Source organism: Ascaphus truei, chromosome 4, assembly GCF_040206685.1.
Source record: "Ascaphus truei isolate aAscTru1 chromosome 4, aAscTru1.hap1, whole genome shotgun sequence".
Taxonomy (NCBI): domain Eukaryota; kingdom Metazoa; phylum Chordata; class Amphibia; order Anura; family Ascaphidae; genus Ascaphus; species Ascaphus truei.
Genome location: NC_134486.1, coordinates 85,112,528 through 85,135,122, shown reverse-complemented (window position 1 = coordinate 85,135,122; position 22,595 = coordinate 85,112,528). Strand labels below are relative to the sequence as shown.

General features: G+C 43.6%; 1 protein-coding gene across 2 annotated transcripts in view; it reads right to left on the bottom strand.

Moving 5' to 3' along the window:
- The window catches only part of VPS54 (VPS54 subunit of GARP complex), an 85,250-nt gene that overhangs the window by 2,663 nt on the left and 59,992 nt on the right, over positions 1-22,595 (bottom strand). For both annotated transcript variants that reach the window (XM_075596133.1, XM_075596134.1), the window contains 10 exons: positions 18,116-18,245; positions 16,746-16,927; positions 14,990-15,102; positions 13,212-13,275; positions 13,002-13,107; positions 9,219-9,306; positions 8,045-8,166; positions 7,878-7,958; positions 4,362-4,469; positions 396-490 (listed from right to left, as the gene is read on the bottom strand). In XM_075596133.1, coding sequence (XP_075452248.1) covers positions 396-490; positions 4,362-4,469; positions 7,878-7,958; positions 8,045-8,166; positions 9,219-9,306; positions 13,002-13,107; positions 13,212-13,275; positions 14,990-15,102; positions 16,746-16,927; positions 18,116-18,245 — 1,089 coding nt within the window. The remainder of the gene's footprint in view (positions 1-395; positions 491-4,361; positions 4,470-7,877; positions 7,959-8,044; positions 8,167-9,218; positions 9,307-13,001; positions 13,108-13,211; positions 13,276-14,989; positions 15,103-16,745; positions 16,928-18,115; positions 18,246-22,595) is intronic.

The window sequence follows — 22,595 nt, the reverse complement described above, 5'->3', positions numbered from 1 at the left end:
TGTGTGCAGATTTTTTTTTTAAATTGGAACTTAATCGGTATGTACTGTATATAGTGTATACTATACAAGGTAATGCTTAAATAACCAACACATACTGTAGGAGACAGGGTTATTACTTAATTATTAACACCTTTGCAGTAACGGGTCTGGCAGCAACTGGGTTAAAATTTGGGGAAGGAGATATGAAGTGGGAAGGAAAATAGAGGTGATTATTATTACCATAAACTGGTCAATTCAAAGTAAAAAGGATAATAACCGACATTTTCAATATCTACTATCGAGAAAATTAATTTCTGTTGATCACCGCTCAGCCAATGAAGCCGTGAATTCCACTCTGTTATGGACACACAGAACCAATATTACTCAGATTTACTGTTAAAAACGGCTTTACATACCCATGCTGTGGTCCCCCGTCATTTGTGACATTTAGGTGGCACAATTGATTCTTTAAATGAAGTTTGTAGCTTGTATGTATTCTGAGGAACAGCGCCTGTAGCAATGTGAGGGAGAGAGAGACAGAGATCACCATCAACAACGTGACATTTACAGCATACAAAATAATATTGTTTTATTTAGAGATCTGTGAATCTGTCAAAAGACATTAGCGACATTTTAAGTATTCTCCCCGTATTAGTTTCTCTGTGACACATTTCCCCAGGCCTCAAAGGGCTAATAATGTAATCAAATTAGTTAGCTTTCCGCTAAATATCGTCAGACAGTGAGCAAAACATGGTACAGTATGTGTGCCCTATAAACAATCAGCATTAAGCAAATCTCACGATTTTAAGGAATTTCGCAAATTTACATATTACATGAAATTGAAAAACACGTTAACTTGGCGAATCATCGGACTCCCGACTGAGCCACTGTTTCTTTCACAAATAAAAAGGGGCACATTTAGCAGGGTTTGCGACTTCCTTGAAAGGTTCGCACATCGCTAGTGCCTATCTTGGCAACATAGAAATAGGATGATTAGTGTGTGTACGAAGCTTGTATTTAGTTCTCCTAAAGTTCCAGTGTACCCAACTTCATCTAATTAATACTACTATTTTCAAATCCCAGACTGTAGCCAAAGCTCTTCTGAAATAAAAATGGGGGATATAATGTCAAGGACGTGCATCACTAGGGACGCTCTGTGATATATAAGGAAAGTTGGCTAGTGTGACCACTGCAGTCCTTAAGCATTGTTCTCACTCTAACAACTTGTATGTGCCATTACCAATGGCTGCTTCACTGCAGCATGCTTTCATCAATGAAAACACTCTGGTTTACATATCCTTAGGTTTTACACTCCACACTGAGTGAAACTCCCAAGAGATGGTTCACATTCCTTAGAGACAATGGAACATCCTAGGGTTGGGTGATATAAACATTTTTCCCGACGATAAAATAAATTAAGACATTTATCGCGATAACGATAAATATATATAAATATATATAAATATATATATAATCTCGATACATTTGTTAAAATAAAAGTCTGAACATTTTCTAGTAAATTTAAATAAAATGTGTTCTCAAAATAAATACATTTTCTTTAGGTTTACTAAAACAAAGGGCCCTTCATTCCCAAACCCTTTCCATGTCTGCTCTTCCCCTTTCCTCACCTACACTACTCCCATCTCCCTAACATCCCATCACTCTCGCCTACACGGCTCCCATCCCCCTCATCCCATCACTCACCTACAGTGCTCCCATCCCCTTCATCCCATCACTCACTTACACTGCTCCCAATTACCTAACATCCCCCTTAACAAAAGGAAAGTGAGGAGTTCCTATCTTTCCCTGCTGCAGTCCGCTGCTCTCATGCTCTGTCCCTCTGCTGCACGAAGCTCCTCCCCCTCCCTCTGAGTCACCATTCAGAAGCAGGAAAGGAGGGGGTCTTGGGGGGAGAGAGGCTGAGAAAGATAGCACAGAGGCAGCTTCAAAGCTGCACCTCTGACCACCGGCATCCAGTAATATCGCGATAACAGGTAATCTCCCATATTGGCATTCCGGGAGATTTTGTTATCGTGATATTACTAAATACCGATATATCCAACCAATACAATACAATATACAATACAATATCGCCCAACCATATACAGCTGAGAGTTCTATCCCTTTATTTCGTCGCCACTTTTAAAATGTATGTAGCAGGGTCCCCCTTGCTTGCGTTCTGTTAAAGAGACCCCCACGCTATGTGCAAGGAATGGCAGGGGCAAGTGCGTTGCCGGGGGCTCCCGGCGACATCAGCTACAGGGCGGCGCCCTCTTGTGTGCGTTCGCACATGCGCGGAAGCTCGCGCACGCGCAGTATAGCCCCAGATGCGATACGGCAGCCATTACAGGGAGTGAGAAGAGGCGTTCCATAGTCAGGGACATCCCCCAGTTCGCACATGCGCAGTTAGCAGCGGCGGCGGCCATTACACAGCGCGCATGCGGCCCCAATGTTAAAGAGAGCCACCAAGGACTACAATTCCCAGCAGCCTCTGGGGACTGCACTTTCACCCTGGTCACAGGCAGCCAGACAGCCAATAAGGCCTTGTTCAGGGTGCAGGCTTCGGAGGGAGGGCGTGCTGACGTGCGAGCTGCCGTGGGACACAATGTATTCAAATTGAATACTTGTTGTCAGGGTAGCAGCTGTCCTGTCTCCGAAGTACGGAGTTGACGCTGGCTACAATTTGAATAAACAAAAAATTCGTTTTTTGAAGCTGCAGCAGCGTCACTGGGACCTAGGCAGCCAATGAAATCATTCTTGAGAATGATTTCAAGACTGCAACTTGGATCCCTAAGCTCCCGTCTGTAGCCTGCCCCCTCCCCGCCTCCTCAACTCCTGAAAAAGTCTGCTGGGGAGGATGAACACACATCGCCCGGCAGACTGCCGCCCTCCCTCCAACTCCTGCCTCTGGCACCCTGAACGAGGCCTAAGGCCCGGGCCATAGAGGTGTGGGGAGAGCGGAGGCGCGCTAACGCTGAGGCTCGCCTGCTTCAGTCACCACGATTGCACGGACTTGCAGACGAGCCAGCGTGCGCGAAGGGAGCCGGGGGGAGGTGGTTGGAGGCGGGGCAGTGACGTCGCTGGGCCAATCGCCCGCGACGCACTGACGTCAATGTCACGACGCCGACGTCACGGCGCCGTGACGTTGACGCTGCTGTGCAGTGAGTGGAGGTTTTCAGCCGACAGCGTGCTGAAAAACAGCTTGGCGCTCGGCTGAAACCTCCAACACCTCCGCACGCCTGCGGACGCTCGCGTGAGCCCCCTCTCAAGGCATCCTCATTGAGGATGCAGGGGCTCAGCGCGGAGCGTCCGCACGCCTCAGCACGGCTGGTCCATCTATGGACGCAGCCTAAGGCTGACAGATTCTCATGCTGCAAAGTTGTAACAATGTTGTGTGAAGACAGGGATTGTCAGTTAGGAGCTGGGACACAGAGAGGGGAGGGTGTGTTTGTGCAGGGAGGAAAGTAGCCTCATGCACTAGGCCAGAAGTCTCCCCTTAGGCCCCAGCTAGGCCCTACTCACCTCAGCTTGTGGTTACTACAGGGACTCCCCTTAGACTAGGGACAGTCCTGTAGAACCTAGACAAGTGAGGGTCCAGCCAGGAAACGTAACTATACTGGCAATTGCTGTGAAGGTGAATTGCTGTTTAGGTGAACTGCGTGAAGGTATAACATCCTCTGCGTTAGCAAGGATAAGAGACATTATAAAGGTGGATCACTCCATGCGGGAGCCACCCACCGTTGAGGCGGAGGCATCTTGGATCATCTCCTGGAGCAAGGGATTCCAAGTAAAGGTCATCTGCGCACCCGGTAGCAGGAGCACCGGGCAGGTATTATCCAAGTCACCAAGTGCACCACCTATACACTTCATCTTAGTGGGCAGCGCTGTCCCACACGTGGGTGGGGTTGTGGGACTCTTGGGACTTTGGGTACAAGGACTTTGGGAATACTGTGTGGGGTTAAGGCCCTGCAAGGTGTGTGGATAGTTGTGCTTAGTAGTGTTACAGGGTGACACTGAAGTTATATACGGTTGATGTCATATTGTTGATGTATGTGTATTGTGTTTTATCTGCCCATATAGTAAACCTTGGTGTATGTGGTTCATATATGTGGGTCCTGTGTAGGGGGTATTCTATACTCCTAGAATCCTGCACAGGTGGAGGCGCTGTAATTAGAAGATCGTTACAGAGGATTCATCCCAGGCTCTCACTAGCGGAGGCTCAGACCTCCTGTGAGCCTGACAGGTATAGCGCACCACACCTGGTAACATATAGGTTCCCCTTACATACGCCATATATGCGATTGGGTGGGGGAAGACCCGTTATATGTAATTCGCTGTTAATGTCTTTTTTTTTTTTTTTTAAAGATGTAACAAATACTTACTTGTGTTTGTTCCTCAGGGAGGAGGTCATAAATTGCTTCATGCATTTTGGCCATTTGCTTGCAAATATTTCTAATGCACGTTGAAGGGACTGGGGCTATTACCTCATACTGCAAGGGAAGAACACATACATTGTTTCATTTCAGGTTCAAAAGCAAAGCAGCCACACTCAGCAATGATGAGGTTAACTGATGTCAAACAAGAACAATACATGCAACAGGAACTGTACATTCATCATCAAATGATTAAAACCTGTGAGGGCAGGTTTTATGCCATGCGCTATAAAATACTGAATACAGTCACTTTCCTTCATATTTCATGAAGAAACCTAGGTATTTAAAGGTTACAAAGGCAAATATAAGTTTAAAGCATACCTATGACTTAAAACATAATGCGGATTCAAAAGCAAATCTCTAAAAATACTACCATTGCACATATTTAGATTGTAAGCTCTCTGGGGCAGGGATTCCCTTCCTATTGTCGGACTATGCTGCGCTTATTGTATTATAATTCCCGGTACTATATTGTCTGTGTGAAGCGCCGAATACACTTTTGGCACAATATAAAGAAAAATATACATACATATGTAAATAAATATTACATGTATTATTCCATGTTTTTACACAATTGCTTCATAGTAATGTCAAACTAGACTACATGCAACAGGAACTGTTCATCCATCATCAAATGTATTATTATAGTCTGTGCACGGGCAGGTTTTATATCCGTATGTAATACCATGCTGTGCTTTTAGGCTTTTCTTTTACATATGTTTGGAAGGATCCCTCACATGCGTTACTCTGATGCGCCCCCCAGTGCTCGTGCCCCATACCTTTTTTGCCAGTGTTAAATGACGCCATGGGGTCATGTGACGTGATGTCACATGACACCGCGTCACACCAAGCCTCTGAATCTCGGTAAGTTGAGTTGCAGAGTCCTCGTGCGGTCCCCCGGCATTTAATTTAAATGCCTTGGGGAAGAGCGCGGGGCCTCTGCAACCGTCGTCGTCCCCCCCCCCCCCCCCCCCAGAAAAATCTCACGCCTCACAGCGCACCCTGGTTTAAGGCATTAGAAGCCTACAGATGCTGTATTTATATTCTGTTTTGCCTCCATTGTCTCTGCAGAGGGGACTTTAGTAGGTTGGAGGTATTTAGTCATTGTAGCATTCTGTAGCATTGTTCCTTTTCAGGTGATGGCCTTCCTCATGAAATGCTGTCTTTACGCTCAAAGCCAGGCAAAGCATTGCTCTGCAGCAATACAGGGACACGCGGCATACTCTGTGCGTCTAGTCTTAGGGAAACCAGACTTTGTATTACATATGCAGCAGTGATGTTGGGTATAGTTTGGGATGACAGCCTTTAATAAACATGCCTTTGTTTGCTAATGTTTGCGCAGGAGCTCAGACATGCAGGGTGTGGGGCACAGTTGCCAAGAGATGTAGTGTATAGTGTAGCCATAAAAACTATAATACTTTTAAATCCTCCCTAACACTGAACAAATCCTTGTTAAATATATGCAGCACGCAGATTTTATTTTTTTAATCAGCTCCTTATAATTCATATAAAATGTACTGAAACTCATAGCAAGTAAAACAGTTACTTCAATGAAAATGAATGGCAGCCAATTATGTAATCCTTAAAAACCAAAATAATACAAACATGCATCTCCAGAGCATTACAGTGGGGAAGAGACTCATTGCACAAACCATGGGAAGGCTTGTTTAAAGAAAGCAACACCCTTTGCTTGTGCTGTGATTTATGTGGGATGACATTACACTCTATGATAAAAAATATATTGGTACGGTATATAGCATGAGTGTACATTGCATATAACATCATATTACAGAAGAAACTCCCTGATGGGAACTTTTCATGCTTGTAACAAAAGAGATGCATCACCTAACATTTAGTAATCGAAGAACTGTGATATCACATTATGCTGTATCACTATGTGTAGGACATGTTTTCTTTGGCACTGTGTGTGGGTTATTATTCTCATTGATGGCTTGTTTTATCATGTCTGCTTCATAATTACGAGATGACAAAATGAGCGTCACTTGCCTTTGTGTCGGCCTGAATTCGGCTTACAGCAGTAATTCTACCTCCCCCAATGTTGTTACATTTTCCTAGAACTGGATGTCCCAGCCATACCACGTAAACACATGTGAAATATGGACTGGAGGGGGTCTCTGGAGAGTGGAATTCATTTTTACAGGCATCCATCTTGTCTTTTGTATGTCCTTTTTCTCGGTTATATGTTAGTATGCATGTTGTTGCAAGAATGAACTTTGCTCGGGGGGGGGGGGGGGGATATGGATTATGACTTGTTGCTCAAACACTCGTGTTTTGGTCAGCTAAAGAACCAGTTTAGGCGCTAGATGAATTGACGTATGGAGTCAGTCTGGGATAGATAACATGACCTGTAATTTGATTTAATTCTTAGAAGAGAAATATACCTTGTGTACTGTGTGATGTCATTATAATCTGCCCAGCAACCACTGTTAGCCAATGTATGCTATTGTGCATAAGAACTCTGTTACAGTCTCCCTGACTTTCCTAGTGAGGATCCTCCAGTATAGTGAATCAATAAATTACTCTATATTGAACCTGTGTCGGCTCTTGTCTGTGTGTGTGAAGAAGCTGACATTCACAGACACATACTACACTCCCCTGCAATGTCTGGGCACATTTCCACAACACCCAGAGTTTCTATTGTTCAACAGAAGGTGAACAGTGTCAAAAAACAAAAGTGACTTCATACGGGAATATTTACTGAGCCAAATGACTCCGGGTGGTATTACTAGGGAGACCATGCGGTTCTGGTATGAGGCCGTGGATAAATAGAAGGAAAACAGGAGAGGTTCCTGCACTAACCCCTTTGTTGCCAGGAGAATGAGCAACGCATTGCAAAGCAGTGTAGGTGCTAAAGGAAGGGACAATTGAGGGTTCAAAATATGGAAGAGCTATGCATTCATTTGGCTGCAAAGTTGAGATGATGAAATCCCTCTTATTATGTCCAAAAAGATAAACAGCAGCACAAAATACTAGAAATGTGTTTTTAACCAGACACAATTATTTTATGGTGGGCAAAAAAAGTGACTAAACTCTTTCAAAGTGAAAAAATGCAGCTATGAAGTACCCATGGGTACCAACATCTTCATACACATCTTCCAATTGTTCCCAAATCTGCTTCATTTAACCCCTTGTTACATCACGCAGTGGTTAAGCTGCAGACAAGGATTCTGAGTAGTGAAATTCAAGTGAGCACCAAGTAGGAAGTACAGAATCAGTGGACCCAGAGGCAGGTATTTCAGCCACTGGTTGCTCATGTGCGCGTCACTGTGCAGAATCCTTGTCCGCCGCCTAACCGCTGTATGATGTGACTGGGGAGAAGGTAGCAGGTTTGTGGACCTGTGGTAGCCATGCAGATATATTTTATATATTTTATCTTTACTGTGTTTTCAAGTCAGCCAGCATGACAGTTCTTCGCAATAGAATATCATCTCGGTCAATGATTACCTTCGACAGAAGCCTGTCAAACAAGCCATCCATTATCGCAACCAGCTTCGCTGAAATCTCCGCTATGTGGTCATGATAGTCCTGTTAGTAAAGAAATGATAACAGTCATGGGTAAGTCATTCATACTGTAAATAAAGTGAAAGCCCATTCACCAGACAAATCCTTACCTTGGTAATGTGGTCGAAATGCCGAAGCATGCTATATTGCTTGGGCTGCATCCGAGCTTCAAAATGGGCCCTAATGACGGGAATGTAGTGTACTATGAGTTGCAAGCAACGGGAGGAGAGAGCTGTAAAACAAATACATGGCATCAGCGCTGTGACACGTGGATCTGTAAAACGTTCTTATTTATTGGAGTGATCTATAGTTGGGATATTTACTCATTCACTGTCCATCTTCACTGATCTTGCAGAGAAGTGTGACAAAGAGCTCCCAAAATAGATCAGTTTTTTTCTACCACAGCAATTATACACAAAAATCAGAAAGTGTCCATTTATGGATGTATACCAACATATAGTTTTACAATATAACTTTTAATTATAATCTTAAAAAAAATGTAGACCCATATTCCACAACCAATAAAGATTAAACAAATTAACCAATGAAGGTTAAAATTAACCTGGGGGGTGCGGGGAATACCAATATCAATTACACAAACACCTATCTGCCTCAATATATCTTTTTACCCTAGCACACTGTCAACTACAGAAATCTGTTTGTTTATAGAAGCAACTGTTGCATTTAACCAATTTAGCTGCCAGGAGGGTCTGCTACGTGTTGTTTTACATTACATTGCATCGCAGACTCTGCTGCCAGGAGGGTCTGCTACGTGTTGTTTTACATTACATTGCATCGCAGACTCTGCTGCCAGAGACAGAGGTAATAACAAAACTAAAACAGCAAACCTGGGGGAGGTAAAAAAAATAAACAAATCTAAATTTCTGAAAGATCAACAAACAGCAATGTATAATGATACTGAATGCAATTCTATGTTCCCAGAGTTGATGTTACTTATAGAACAAATAACTTGAAAAATAAATAAATAAAAAGTCCCAACACATAGCCAGGGTTCACAGTGTAGGACACGGGGAATTTTGTCCCCCTCAAATGACAGGATGGGTGCGAGTGGCTCTAATCATTGGGAAGAGGTCCCACTAATATATTCAGTCTTCATTTTTCAAGTAGAAAATGCTTCACAAAAATTCTATACACTATACAGCAGTGTGTCAGCTCTTTAAATGTAAAGCCTAAACCAAGGTCATGTCGGAACACCGCTTATTTAAATACATCTCATTGCTAACTTGATTGTATTGCACTAAAACAGCCACGAGGACGACCTACCCAGGTTTTTTGTGGTTATAGTCTTCAGTCCAACAACTTGCAATGCTCCGGCTCCCAGTACTAACTGGCAACTCCGTGAATTAAAGTACTAATGCAGAGAGAGACAAGAGGGGGAAACGTCAAACTAGTTTTCATTGAATAGCATGACTAGCACAAATGTTTATTTTCTGCTGATATAACCCTTTTGAAAATGGGATATATAGTATGAGTGATGAGCTTCGTCCACTGACAAGGACTCGTTCGTTTGGCTGAATAAACATTGTGTGAATTCAGCCATTATGTGACAATTAAAATGTGTCATAAAATGTTTGCAATCCACTAATATTTACCCTTTTAGTGCATGAAGTGACTGCAATATAATGCAGAACTTAACTCCACCACTGAATGGGTACCAGCGGTGTCCAATAGGAATTCAAAGCTATTCACACTTGTGGTTGTCGTCATTCCATATTCACCACAATCTCGTGTCAGTCACAGCCGGTGTGCAGCCGAGTCCCCTCCACAGTCGCCTGTCAGCCAGATGGCAACCCCCCTCCCACCATTGCCGCCGAGAAGCAGAGCCCCCCGGCAGATGTCGTGGCTCTCTCCCACGATGCCCCCTTTTGCCACCATACATTGGAAAAAATTTGGCACAAAGCCAAAAGTTGCTCCGCATCACAAACAAAAACAGGTGAAGGGGGTGTAATAAAAACAATTTATTCACAACCGGAGTAACACACTGACATGTTTCGCTCCCACGAGCTGCTTTGAGAAAACTCGTGGGAGTGAAACGTGTCAGTGTGTTACTCCGGTTGTGAATAAATCGTTTTTATTACACACTCTGCACCTGTTTTTGTTTGTGGTGCGGCGCAACTTTCGGCTTTGTGCCAAGTTTTTTCCTGTGGTTACTTCATGCAACGCACGCCTTTGGAGACCGATGCCCTGCAAGTTTGAAACTGTGGACGCAACAAGACATCTCATAGTGAGTAAATATCTCATTCACAATGGAGATTCTTTTATTGTAAGGAGGTTTGTTCAGTTACTGGCATATGGTTGAATCATTGCAGGCTCTAGGTAGAACTAGGGTCCAGCCTAGTAACATCCTCCATCATATGAGCAAAGCTGATACTCTATATCAGCGTTTCCCAAATGGTGGGTCGCGACCCGGCACCGGGCCACGGCACCAAAATTGCCGGGTCGCAGCGAGGCTGGCCGCGCGGTGTCTCCCGTCCCCCCCGCTCAAGTTAAAAAACAATGGCGGCAATTCCCCCTGCGGTCCCGCGCGCTTGCGCAGGGCAAGCAGGGACCGCTCCCTTCCTCCCCCCCGCTCCCAACGTGGGACGGAGGAGGACGTACCAGCTCCTCTGCGGCCAGCACGTTACATGGGGGAGGGTGGAAGTACAAGCTCCTACTGCGGCCTGCTTCCCCCCGCGGCCAGCTTCCCGAGCTCACCTCCCGTAGCACCCCATCCCGAGCCCACCTCCCGTGCCCCCAAGCCCACCTCCCATCCCGGGCAGCAGGGGATATCGGGGGCAGCAGGGGAAAGCGTCCGGCGGCAAGGTAAGTCACCCCACCCAGTCACTGCCTCCCACCCAAGTGTCCCTGGCCCCCTCCCACCCACCCAAGTGTCCCTGGCCGGCCCCCTCCCACCCACCCAAGTGTCCCTGGCCACCCTCCTTCCCAAAAGTGTCCCTGGCCAAACCCAAGTGTCCCTGGCCAAACCCAAGTGTCCCTGGCCCCCTCCCACCCACCCAAGTGTCCCTGGCCCCCTCCCTCCCACCCAAGTGTCCCTGGCCCCCTAAAGTGTCCCTGGCCCCCTCCCTTCCACCCACCCAAGTGTCCCTGGCCCCCTCCCTCCCACCCACCCAAGTGTCCCTGGCCCCCAAAGTGTCCCTGGCCCCCTCACTCCCACCCACCCAAGTGTCCCTGGCCCCCTCCCACCCACCCAAGTGTCCCTGCCCCCCTCCCACCCACCCAAGTGTCCCTGGCCCCCACCCTCCCAAGTGTCCCTGGCCCCCTCCCTCCCACCCACCCACCCAAGTGCCTCTGGCCCCCTCCCTCCCACCCACCCAAGTGTCCCTGCCCCCCCCTCCAGTCACTCACATCCGTCGTTGCCTGTAATTCACTGTTTGTGTCTGTGTGCGTATAGGGGAGAGTGAGTGTGTGTGTGTATCAGTGTCTGTGTGTGTGTATATCTGTGTGTATCTGTATCAGTGTGTGTGTGTGTCTGTGTGTGAATCAGTGTCTGTGTGTATCAGTATCAGTGTAAGTGTGTGTATATCAGTGTCTGTGTGTGTGTGTATCAGTGTTTGTGTGTGTGTGTGTGTGTGTAGCAGTGTCTCTGTGTGTGTAGCAGTGTCTCTATGTGTGTAGCAGTGTCTCTGTGTGTGTGTATCAGTGTGTGTGTGTAGCAGTGTCTGTGTGGCTGCGTGTGTGTCAGTGGCTGGGTGTGTGTCAGTGGCTGCGTGTGTGTGTGTATCAGTGGCTCTGTGTGTGTATCAGTGTGTGTGTCAGTGGCTGCGTGTGTCAGTGGCTGTGCGCGCGTGTGTGTGTATATCAGTGGCTGTGTGTGTGTGTATCAGCGGCTGTGTGTGTGTGTGTGTCTGTGTGTGTGTGTATATCAGTGGCTGTGTGTGTGTCTGTGCAGGCCCTATAGGCGATAACATTTTTAGTGGGTCACGAAAAAGAAGTTAAAAAATAACCGGGTCACGGAAAAAAAAGTTTGGGAAACCCTGCTCTATATACCAGTGAAGAACTGATACTATTATGTATCCAGGTTCTAACACAGACTACAGTGTATCCCATCCCTTGAGCCCCAGTGTATCCCCTTAAAAGGATACTTTCTCGCCACCATTCATTGACCTATTCACCACGTGGTTGGTGGAGAATATATTGGCCACCACTGTCTTTAACGGTCACAGAAAACTGTGGTTTGAACTTTGTACTGTACTTTGTGAATAGTCAAATTTGTCAAAAGCTGGCTTATCTTTTTGTCTCACAGTCCATAACCTTAATTGCATGGCAGTTTCTTAATCTTTGGAACAAAACTGGAAGAACAAATCAAGTCCCACCAGAATTTTATATTGCATCTACATTTTAAGCAACGGATTATTTGCGGTGTTTAAATTACAGAAACACAAAGTCATTAAACGTTGTATTCAAGGTGGAGCGCACTTTGCAATCAATTATGAAGATGAAATCTAAGATCAGAAAAGAAGGAATTTAGTGCTAGAGAAAGCCCGGTTTTATTATTATTATTATTATGTTGTCCCCAACACACATCTGGGCAGAAATCTGCAGCGACCGCTGAACTTACTGTACATATTTGACATTTGTTTCAACAAATATTTGCTACATTGTCTGCATTATCTTTAAATCAAATTCTTTTCATGAAATGCTTATTTATGGCAACACCTTTACCCCATTTTACAAAAGTTCAGTGAGGAGGAAATACTTGTGCACAACCTATTTATTCCAAAGAAGCACCAGCTATGACTAAGCACACAAAAATACATTTCTTTCCTGGTATTAGACCTTTCTAGAGAACAGTTTTGGTTTAGAAATAGGTGACATACATGGGGAAAGCATGGTTCACAAAAGCAGCGGTGGCCAGAGAGGCTTGTACACGTTTACTAAATATGCAGCCAAACAAATTCATGGAAACAAAGGTGTCGCTATGAAACTCAAAAGATATGGGGGTAGCACGTTATTGATCAAACCGCAGCTGTAAAAACCTTAAGTACAGACATTTGCCAAGAGAAGGTTCTTGACCCTAAAGAATCAACACTACAAAATATGTTGCACCTTTAATAGATCAGACAGGCGTGTCAGCATGTCCGTGGTTATAGAAGGTATGTCGTCTACACAGCTGCAGTACTCCAGAATTATTCTTATCAAAAGCAGGACAGTCCTACAAAGAAATAAAAGTGTTGGAGAGAGGTTGAAACAGTTTATATAACCCAATTTTAATACGTTACCGAATGATTTAACATATCGTTTTAAATAACAGCTTACCCAATTACAGCATACTTTTGACCATCAACTGTAAGGACGTCTGTTGGTTTCCTTTCTTCTGCACCTAGAAATGGGAAAATAAGTTACTATCATGGCTACAGGAAGTCAAATGTGAGAATTCTGAATTTAGAAACCCGTCCAACTGAACAATCCAATGGAGAAGTTCCTACATCTGGCAGGCATCACCTTCGTTAACTAATTAATTCATTATATTAATACTAAGACTATACAATTAGGATTGTTCTTCCTTAGAAAAGAGTAATCTAAGAGAAAATGATAACAATTTACTAATATATCAAAAGGTCATTGACAGAGAATGTTTCACAGCAGTACAGTTGATACGGGGTCATCATTGATATTAGATGAGTAGGAGACAACCCCCCCCCCCCCCGAACAGATTATACGTTGATTGGTTGGAGATTTAAAATACTTATTTACTTAATCCTCAGGCGTGGAAATTAGATGTAAAGACAAAGCAGAAGAGAAGCGCATGCTCTCATAGTGTAATATGTTCTTTTAATAGAAGAAATAGTTAAAACATATGATATGCACTCACAAAGGTGAGAGGAATAAACAGCTTATTTGAGGTAACTCTATGGTTCCAGGCGGAGATTCCAAACATCAGGCAGCGTTCGTCCAGTTCCCGTTCTGCATCCCGCCTCTGTCCACCTTACCCGAGAAGACTACGTTCCAGCGTCCTGACTCAGGGCGCCGGAGTTCCCAATGCATTCTGTTGCTAATGGCAACCTAATGTACACCGTGATGAAGTGCATTTCACCTGTTTTAACCATTTTTTTCTATTAAAAGTACGTATTACGCTATGGGAGCATGCACTTCTCCCCTTCTTTCTCTTTAAGTCTCATTTTGGATATGGTCATTATCCAGAGAAGCTTCAGGAATTCCCATTCTACTAACCTCTGAAGTCCCCTATATACCACACGCTAATCAGTTGTACCTTTTTTTTTTTTTTATAACATTTACCCCATCGACTGTTCCTGCTACCTCAAGGGAAGACATTTGTATATATGTGCCGTCACTAGTCATATTTATTTATAAGTGTCGATCCTTATCATTAACAAGTTTCCTTTTCTATATTATTTATACTTGGACTTAGCACAGATTTTCATATGGAAATTAGATTGTAAGTTCTTTGATGTAGTGTATTCCATGTGCCGCCGGCATTCAAATCAATGGCAGTTTTCAGCCAATCACAGTCCTTTGTCTAAGATTCTATTAAACACGTTCCTGCTCTTCGTTCACTTTGGTCGTCGGAGGGACTGGCTTTTCAAACATATCGGTGGTGATGTAAACACAATGGTACGTGTGTCAGATTGCAAGATAATCTGTTTATGTTAAATAAAGGTAGAAAGTTCATTGGATCTCTTTTGCAAAAGGTCTATGCTGTAATTATGCTTTAACCCTCGGAGTGTCCCAGGGCATAGTTACGATTTCATGGGGACAGGCACCCCAGGGACCTCACGATCCAGCGACTACGTCCTGCTCAATGGGCTTGTTTTTTCCTCGTTTCCCACTGAGCGCAGGATGCAATTTAACTAGTGAGAAAACGGAGGAGGATCCCACCTCTTAAGTGGCCTTCAAAATGGCCGCCGCAGTCACGTGACCTCAGTGTGACGGAGGGGCCGTGGAAAGGGTTAAGACAAGAGCTATTGCAAGACAGATAATAATACTTTGTCCATGCTGCTGCTCCCTGCCGCACCATCCCACTTCATGCGAGCTCTGCGGAAAACTTGATTTAATATATGTACATAAGAACTTACATCCAGATTTCTTTTCAGGTAAACTAATTTTGCCATCTGTTATAGAATCTACCAGGTCTTGGAATTCAGCGGGGACATCTGCCTGCTTCCAGCGCTCGTTATCTAGCAAGAGGCTGAAGGGAACAAAACATTTTAAGGAATGTTATCTTGCGGAACATTTCCGGCGTGCCAGCATAAGTACAGAACATATGGAGTGTTTGTGCATTGATAAGTGCTGCTTCAACCAACAGTCAGATGCTCACAACATAAAAGATGCCCACCAATACATTTCAGACTTATGTACAGTATATGAATATTATATGCAACTATGAATATTATATTGCACTAGACGGTATAATATACACGGTATGTAGTCTAATATACACACACACATATAGATAGATATATAGATATATCTAAATACACATCATATAATTTCTGGAGGTATACAGTTAATGCACGTGATATTTTACAAAGAGACTAATAAAGAGAGTCTTAGGTGAAGGATAGTTATCTCCAAAACAACGTGAGACAGAAATCGTGTCACAGTTTTGAATGGTACCCAGATGTAGCGGTTTGTGAACTAATTCACCACTGGCGCTCTTAAAGCAGTTTGCAATCTGTCTCGTGGCCAAATATTTTGTACAGCCTGCCGTAACAAAACTGTTAAAACTATTAAGGATAAATGTAATTCAATCTTCATTTTAAACACACCTTCATACGAAAGAGGACAAATTATGTGACTATATGATTCTATTTCAATACATAACCATGCAAATTAGTGCACCTTACAAGATTGGGCTAAGTACGTACAATATACGCATCAACAGATGTATTTTGTAAGATCTCTAAGGCTGCGAACCCGAGGGGAGGGAAGGAGCTAGGTGGGAGGCGCCTTGGGCGGGGAGCAGGGAAGGAGCTTTGTGTAATTATTAAAGTGTGTGTGTGTGTATGTGTGTGTGTATGTATGTGTGTGTGTATGTATGTGTGTGTGTATGTATGTGTGTGCGTGTGCGTGTGCGTGTGCGTGTATATGTATGTGTGTGCGGGGGTGGACGGCACCACGATCAGAGCCCGCCCCCCTCCCTCCCTCCCACTCCCGCCCCTCTCAATCTCTCGGCTCCCTACAGACCGCATATCGCGGTCTGTGTCTGTCAGCGCCGCGCCTGTCTGCAGTGCGGGCGCGCTGACTGAGGGAGCGGGGCCTTAGCCTAAGGCTACATTTAGTAAATATGTTAAAGCGGCAATCCTGGCCATTTTTTTCCAGACATTTTTGTGGGGGCGATTCACCACGTATTCCGGTCCTGAGGGATATCTGAATCCCAGACACATTGAATTCTTCCACATTGAGTGCATATTTTAGGGACCTGTTAGTCACAATCTATGTTGTGTTGCATTTTTTTAAATACCGGATTGAAGCAGGGGGGTCTCTGGAGTCGAACCCCGTTAATTTCAGCTCCGGGGACCGCCTGCTTCCGGATATACTTACCTCTGTAGCAGGTCCCGGTAACCACTCCAGGGTCCAATAGGAAGCTGTGACATCACCTGGTGCGGTTCCCTATTGGCCCATGAGATGCGGGAGCTTTAAACTGCAGGAGATAATGGCACTCCCTTTGGAGGTAAGTAAATGTGGAAGCAAGGAGTACCCGGACCTGAAATCAACGGGGTTCAGCTCCGGAGACCCCCTACTTCGATTCCATGTTAAAAATAAATAAATAAACCAGTTTAGATTGGTATTTTACAATTTTACAGCCCTTAAAGGAGCAAAGTGTTTTACCTCAGTTTTGTTTTTCTTTCTTCATGAAACCGGTTTACAAATTTGTTTGCTTGGCTTTGAAGAGCTCCTCGCAACGATGTGCTTCGTCTACCACAGATCTTCTCAGTGTCCAAGACAAAGGCTTCCACTGAACGTGAGAGGGTCACAAACTCAGAGGAAGTCAGCTTCTCAAGAAACCCATCCTGATAATAAAAATGTTTTAAAAAAAAAAAAGAGTCATTCGTCGATAACTCAGAGGGACATATCTTCAGAAAAGCCATCACAATACGGTCACCCCAATAAACCCTGAAAATATATTGCTTATCTTGTGGTTGGCTTACTTTTAGCTGATGAAATTAGTGTCTCTCATAAGAGTTAAGACTATGAAAGACTGGTTAAGTTTTACCTCCCTATTCTCTTGTAACCCATGAGAGGATCAATTCCAAAACTGATGAGTTAAGCCGACAAGGAAGCGGTTACTTGCAAAACGCATCAGGGCATTTCAGTTGTTGGGAAATCTGTGTGACGACCTAAGCCGAAGAGCGACATTTTTTTGATGAATCTGATCTCTCAAAGGCTAGTGCAAATGCTTGTATTTTATTGGTTTTCTGTTGTACAAACAGCTATTGTAGAAGTTTTTCTTGGGGGGGATAGGGGGAGGAGGATTACACATTGCCAGAATAGTTCAGCCTCCCTGTTTTCTTGTAACACTGTTTGATTTAGATAAGATTTAGAGTGATCTCTCACAGTTAGAGGTGTATTGAATTTGGAAGCAGCAATGGAAAATGGCATTTCTAGAGCCAGAATGACATGTTCCTTTCGCAGCCATGACAGGCCTGCTGGATCTCACTAATCTGGTTGGAGTATCTCTCGTCAACATTGCTTTCAAAGATTTCAAAACAGATCTTTTTTTTCCTTTTGTAATTTAAATTTTAAAAAAAGATCACAAATTTGCATTAAAAAATCCCCTTCAAGACATCATGCAGCTAGTATATACCACCTTTGGATGTTGACAAATGTTGTCCTGGATTTTTTTTTTTGTCTGAAATCCACCATAACATGACTCACAAAGAAGCAAATAATGTGGCTTTCTGTATATATATTTAAATGCAAGTCTAGTCCTACTCAACAGGAGATTCAAAAGGGGTCAATTGGGGCCTAAAAACATGGTTTATTTCGATCAACACTGAGAAATTAATGAGCTGCCTCAGTGGCAATGGTTACAAACAAATCTGAATTCTGAAGTATATTTTGCCTATTTGTGTAAGCATATTATGAAGAGTTTGCATTACATGGTTTCTAAAGAGATTTTCTTCCTTCATTAGAGGATGAGATATTGCACCGTATAAACCAGGACACACACACGAACACTGTGGAGCTTTGTCCTTTACCTTGGACCTTGCCAGCAGAAACTTAACACAGCGGTCATGGCAGATGTCGGAGGCACTATAAAGTAGCTCCTGTATACTGTTTGCAATTTTACCAAGTTCTAAGTCTGTTAACTTCATATCTTCTGTCATTCTTGAAAAAAGGAAGAAGAAAAATATATTGATTACTTAGAACATTCTTGGTGCATTTTCATCACAAATACAACAACTATAATGCGCCATATAGAAAGAATTGGCAGTAATGAGTCTGCAATAACGCTAATGTAGGGAATGATTTCCATTCATGCTTCCCTTAAAGCTGCAGTTCAAGCTGTCCTTTTTTTATGGGTTTTCCCTCCCCCCATTCAATATGTGCATCAATACAATCTATACACTGACAAGTGATTAGCTAAGTTGCTGGTCGATCCGTTCTCCTGTAATCGATCACTGAAATTCGGCTGGGGGTTCACTAAATGCATCTTAGGTTCTCTTCTGCTGCACTGACAGCCAAAGTTCTGTGAGGGAGATCATGTGACCAGGCAGGCACTAGATTCAATTGGTTCACTGCTAGAGAGGGCAGGGCTCAAAAAGGTTTCTGAACGGGAAGGGGATGTGACTTTGTAAATGGTTGCTATAGGAACAAAAATTGCTTGTTACATTAGACTACATTAAAAATGTCTTTAAAATTATTTATTTTTTCATTTATTTTTTAAATGCTACACGTATTTTCTCATAGTATAGAACTGATTTATTACAACAAAAAAAACCACATATTGTTTGAACTGTAGCTTTAAAAGTTATTTAGATACTATCCTGATGAAGGGTTAGGAGAGAATACAAATTGAAAGGCACATCTAAGCTAAGAGCTAAGAGCTATTTTGCTCTGACACTATGCTGTAATCCAGGGGTGCACAAACTTCTCCCCGTGTGCACCCCTGTCTGCTCTCCTCAGTGCCTCGCGCCCCTGGCGTCAAATGATGCGCAGTGTCATGTGACATCATGTTGCCATGGTAATGTGATGTCACGTGACCCTGCGGCGTCATTTGACGTCGGGTTACCAGAGGTTATAGAGGCCTCGCACGGTCCCCCGGCAATTAATTTAAATGCCTGGGGGGAGAGCACGGGACCTCTATAACTGTCGCGCCCCCCCCCCAGAAAATCTAGCGCCCCCTGGGGGGCGCACCCCCCAGTTTGCGCACACCGCTGCTGTAATCTATAATAATGCTCAGTTGGATGCTTTATTAGTGAAATAGAAACTTCTAACAGCATTATTTGTTGGGGATTCTTCTGAAAGTTAAAATGCTGCAATAGGAAGAAAATCCTGGGTGCGGCTATACTTTTCTGGCAGGGGAACGCCATGTACAGCTGCTCACTCCCACTGTCCTCTCCCTCATGCTCTTTAACACCTTCCAAAAACCAATAAGGGAGCTATTCTGTAAGAGCGCCTCCTGCTGGTAATCACTATGTGGGGAGGGGGACAGCAGGGGCCACGCGAACAGGCGACAACATCTGGGTACATAGGTTAGACTCCTCTGTGGTCTCTCTTCTCTAAGGCAAATAAATAACCATGAGACAGGGGAATTATAAAGACGCTTAGTACAATGTACTGCATAATGTTCACATCAGACAGGTTACATTTCCCCCCTCAAACAAGCAATTCTATTTTAAGTCACTAGCATATTATCAATAGCAGTTTGTGTATATATTGCTTTTCCTTGGATTTTATGCAAGAATAAAAAAAAACGAGGGGTTATGTGAGTTGCCAGTAAAGCTGGCCAGAGACCCTTGGAAAAGTCCCAATGGAGGGACCTTGGATGGACTATCAGTGGATAAGCAATAAATATCTCGAACTAGGACACTGCTGTGGTACTTCACACACAATACATTCAATGACTGGATGGCTGTTTTTAAACCGCTTTATTGGATTCTTTTAGAACAATGAGAATTGTCCAGTGTCAAATCTGATATATATGTATAGATCTTCTGTGAAATTAAGATGCCTTCATTTAATTGCATATTTTGTTTTATTTATCCTTACTCTCCTTTTTCCATGAAAATTGTCACGCTCAAACAAACTAAATAAAAATAAAAGTTTAAAAGAAAAAAGGGCCTGCCCCTACTACAATCACCCCTTAAAATGAGCAATTTGTGCGCTTTTTTCATTTATTATTTTGTAACATAGGTTTGAAGCAGTGGCTACCCCCATTCATTTCAGCTCAGGGACCACCTGCTTCCTGAGATACAGACCTCCAAAAGGGGCGCCGGTATCTCTGCAAAGTCTAAAGCTCCCGCGTCACGCGGGCCACTAGGAAGGGATGGTGTCATGGCTTCGGCCCGCAGGAGGCGGGAGCTTTGAAATGCGGCCATTACGGGATCCCTGACAGCCTAGCGAAGCGGCGACCGGCACCCCCAACTGCGGTAAGTATCTGGAAGCAGGGGGTACCCGAAGCTGAAATGAATGGAGAACCCCTGCTTCACCCCCATGTTAAAAATGGCAAAAAATATATAATTATTTACAGGTAAGAGTTCTATTTCCAAGAAATTATAGCGAATAGTAAATAAGGTTTGGCTTTTTATTAGCTGTGACACGTTTCTGAACGCTTTCTTTTTTTTTTCCCCGTAGGAAAAATAAAAACATTTTACTGATTGGTAGGTTGGAGAAAGTCAATATGAAAAATGGTAAATGCTGCACACCCAATAAAGAATAAATATAATGTAATTACCGGTGCTCCTGCGTCTGGATAAGAGACTGCAGCTGATCCAACAGTACAAGAAGGGAGGCTACGCAAGGCACAACGGATTTTCCAAATAACCTCATTTATTAAGCCAAACAGAAACACAACGTTTCGACATAATGGTCTTTTTCAAGTGAGGTATAATGGCACTTGAAAAGGCCATTAGGTCGAAACGTTGAGTTTCTGTTTGGCTTAATAAATTAGATTATTTGGAAAATCTGTTGTGCCTTGCGTAGCCTCTCTTCTTGTAAGGTTGGAGAAAGAACATTTTCAAATAATAATATGCAAAGTGATATTAAAATTCCCAAACAAACAAGGACAAGAAGCATAGTTCAAGTACCTCCAATAACAGCCATCAAAAAGAACATTTTGTATATAAAGCGGTGCACAGAACATAATGTAGAACTACTGTATCACAAAAAGAAACAGACGCAAGATCATTGTAGTATCTTTTATGCACAGATAGATGTTTTTCTCCATAGACGTCACAAGATATGGTAGAGCATTCGCATAGTTTGTAGTCAGCTTTGCCAGGTGGCATTATTAGTCAAAATGCGTTCTAACCATGGTGACTTCTTTTAGTTTTGCTGACAGAATAACGCTCTTTTAAGGCTTCAAATTTAATGCAAGTCTATAAATCCCAGTGATTCACTTTATTTTACTGTAAATCATAATTTACCCATAACTCTCATATAGGAGTGAAACCCCCCTTTTGGGATTTCCATGTGGGTGTAAGGGGTTCAAGGAGTTAGATATTGAACACCTGCCGCCTCAGATAGTATGTTGAAAGTGACCAGGCAGGGACCTGGCCACACACTGCTTCTGAAATATGCTGGGTCATTTCTGTTTAGAGACAGGGAGTGGGAGAGAGGTTATAAATAGGAGGGGAGACAGTGGAGGGGTCTCACCTGTATATAGAAAATGTAAATAAGTAGCACAGGGTAGGCATCCCCGTCTTTGTTTCACAGATAGGGAAGTACCCTTTGTAGTAAGGCTCCCTAGAATGAGAGAAGCAGAGCAGTACAGGCTTCCAGGCGAGAGGCCTGTGTCCCCTAGGGGTTACCCAAATAGTAGCTCTGGGACTTGCATGAAGAAGTAGTAATTTGAAGCCCCTTTGACTCATTCCTATGGTGCGCATCCCCAGGGAATAATGAGTGGGGCACACTTAAAAGGATCTACCCCTGCCACCTCAGCACTGAAGCATGCATATGGGATGGGCAGGGCAGAGAGCAAAGATCAAGGCCTCCTTAGAAAAGATAGGGAAGTGTAGCCCAAGGTATGGACCCTGGAAGTAATAGAATATGAATGCCATAGGATGATATATAGCCAAGCAACCAACCAACTGTTCAAGGAATGTGGCTCTCCAGAAATGCAGTAATGTATCTGCAGAAGAAGCTATATTACTATGTAATGTAAATAAAGACCACCTTGTTCATACCTACAAAGTCCCTGACGCCCATCCTTTCACCATCACCACCCGGCTGCACCCTGATAAGGTACACTGAGGAAGCCAAATATATAAACTATACGATGAAAACTCGCTAGGGGCCAGGCAAGGTGGGGTTACAAATAGTTCACTACATCTAGTAGTATATCAGCATAATAAGATTGTGATTAATACAGTACAAAGTGTAACAGACATATGTTCAAATAGCACTGTACTTGTTAGCCAGAAATATACTGACCTTTTCTCGAGTGCAATGTCGGCTTCGTTGACAGAAATTGTGTGAAGTTTGTGGAGTTTATTAATGTACAAATCCAGAAGGTGA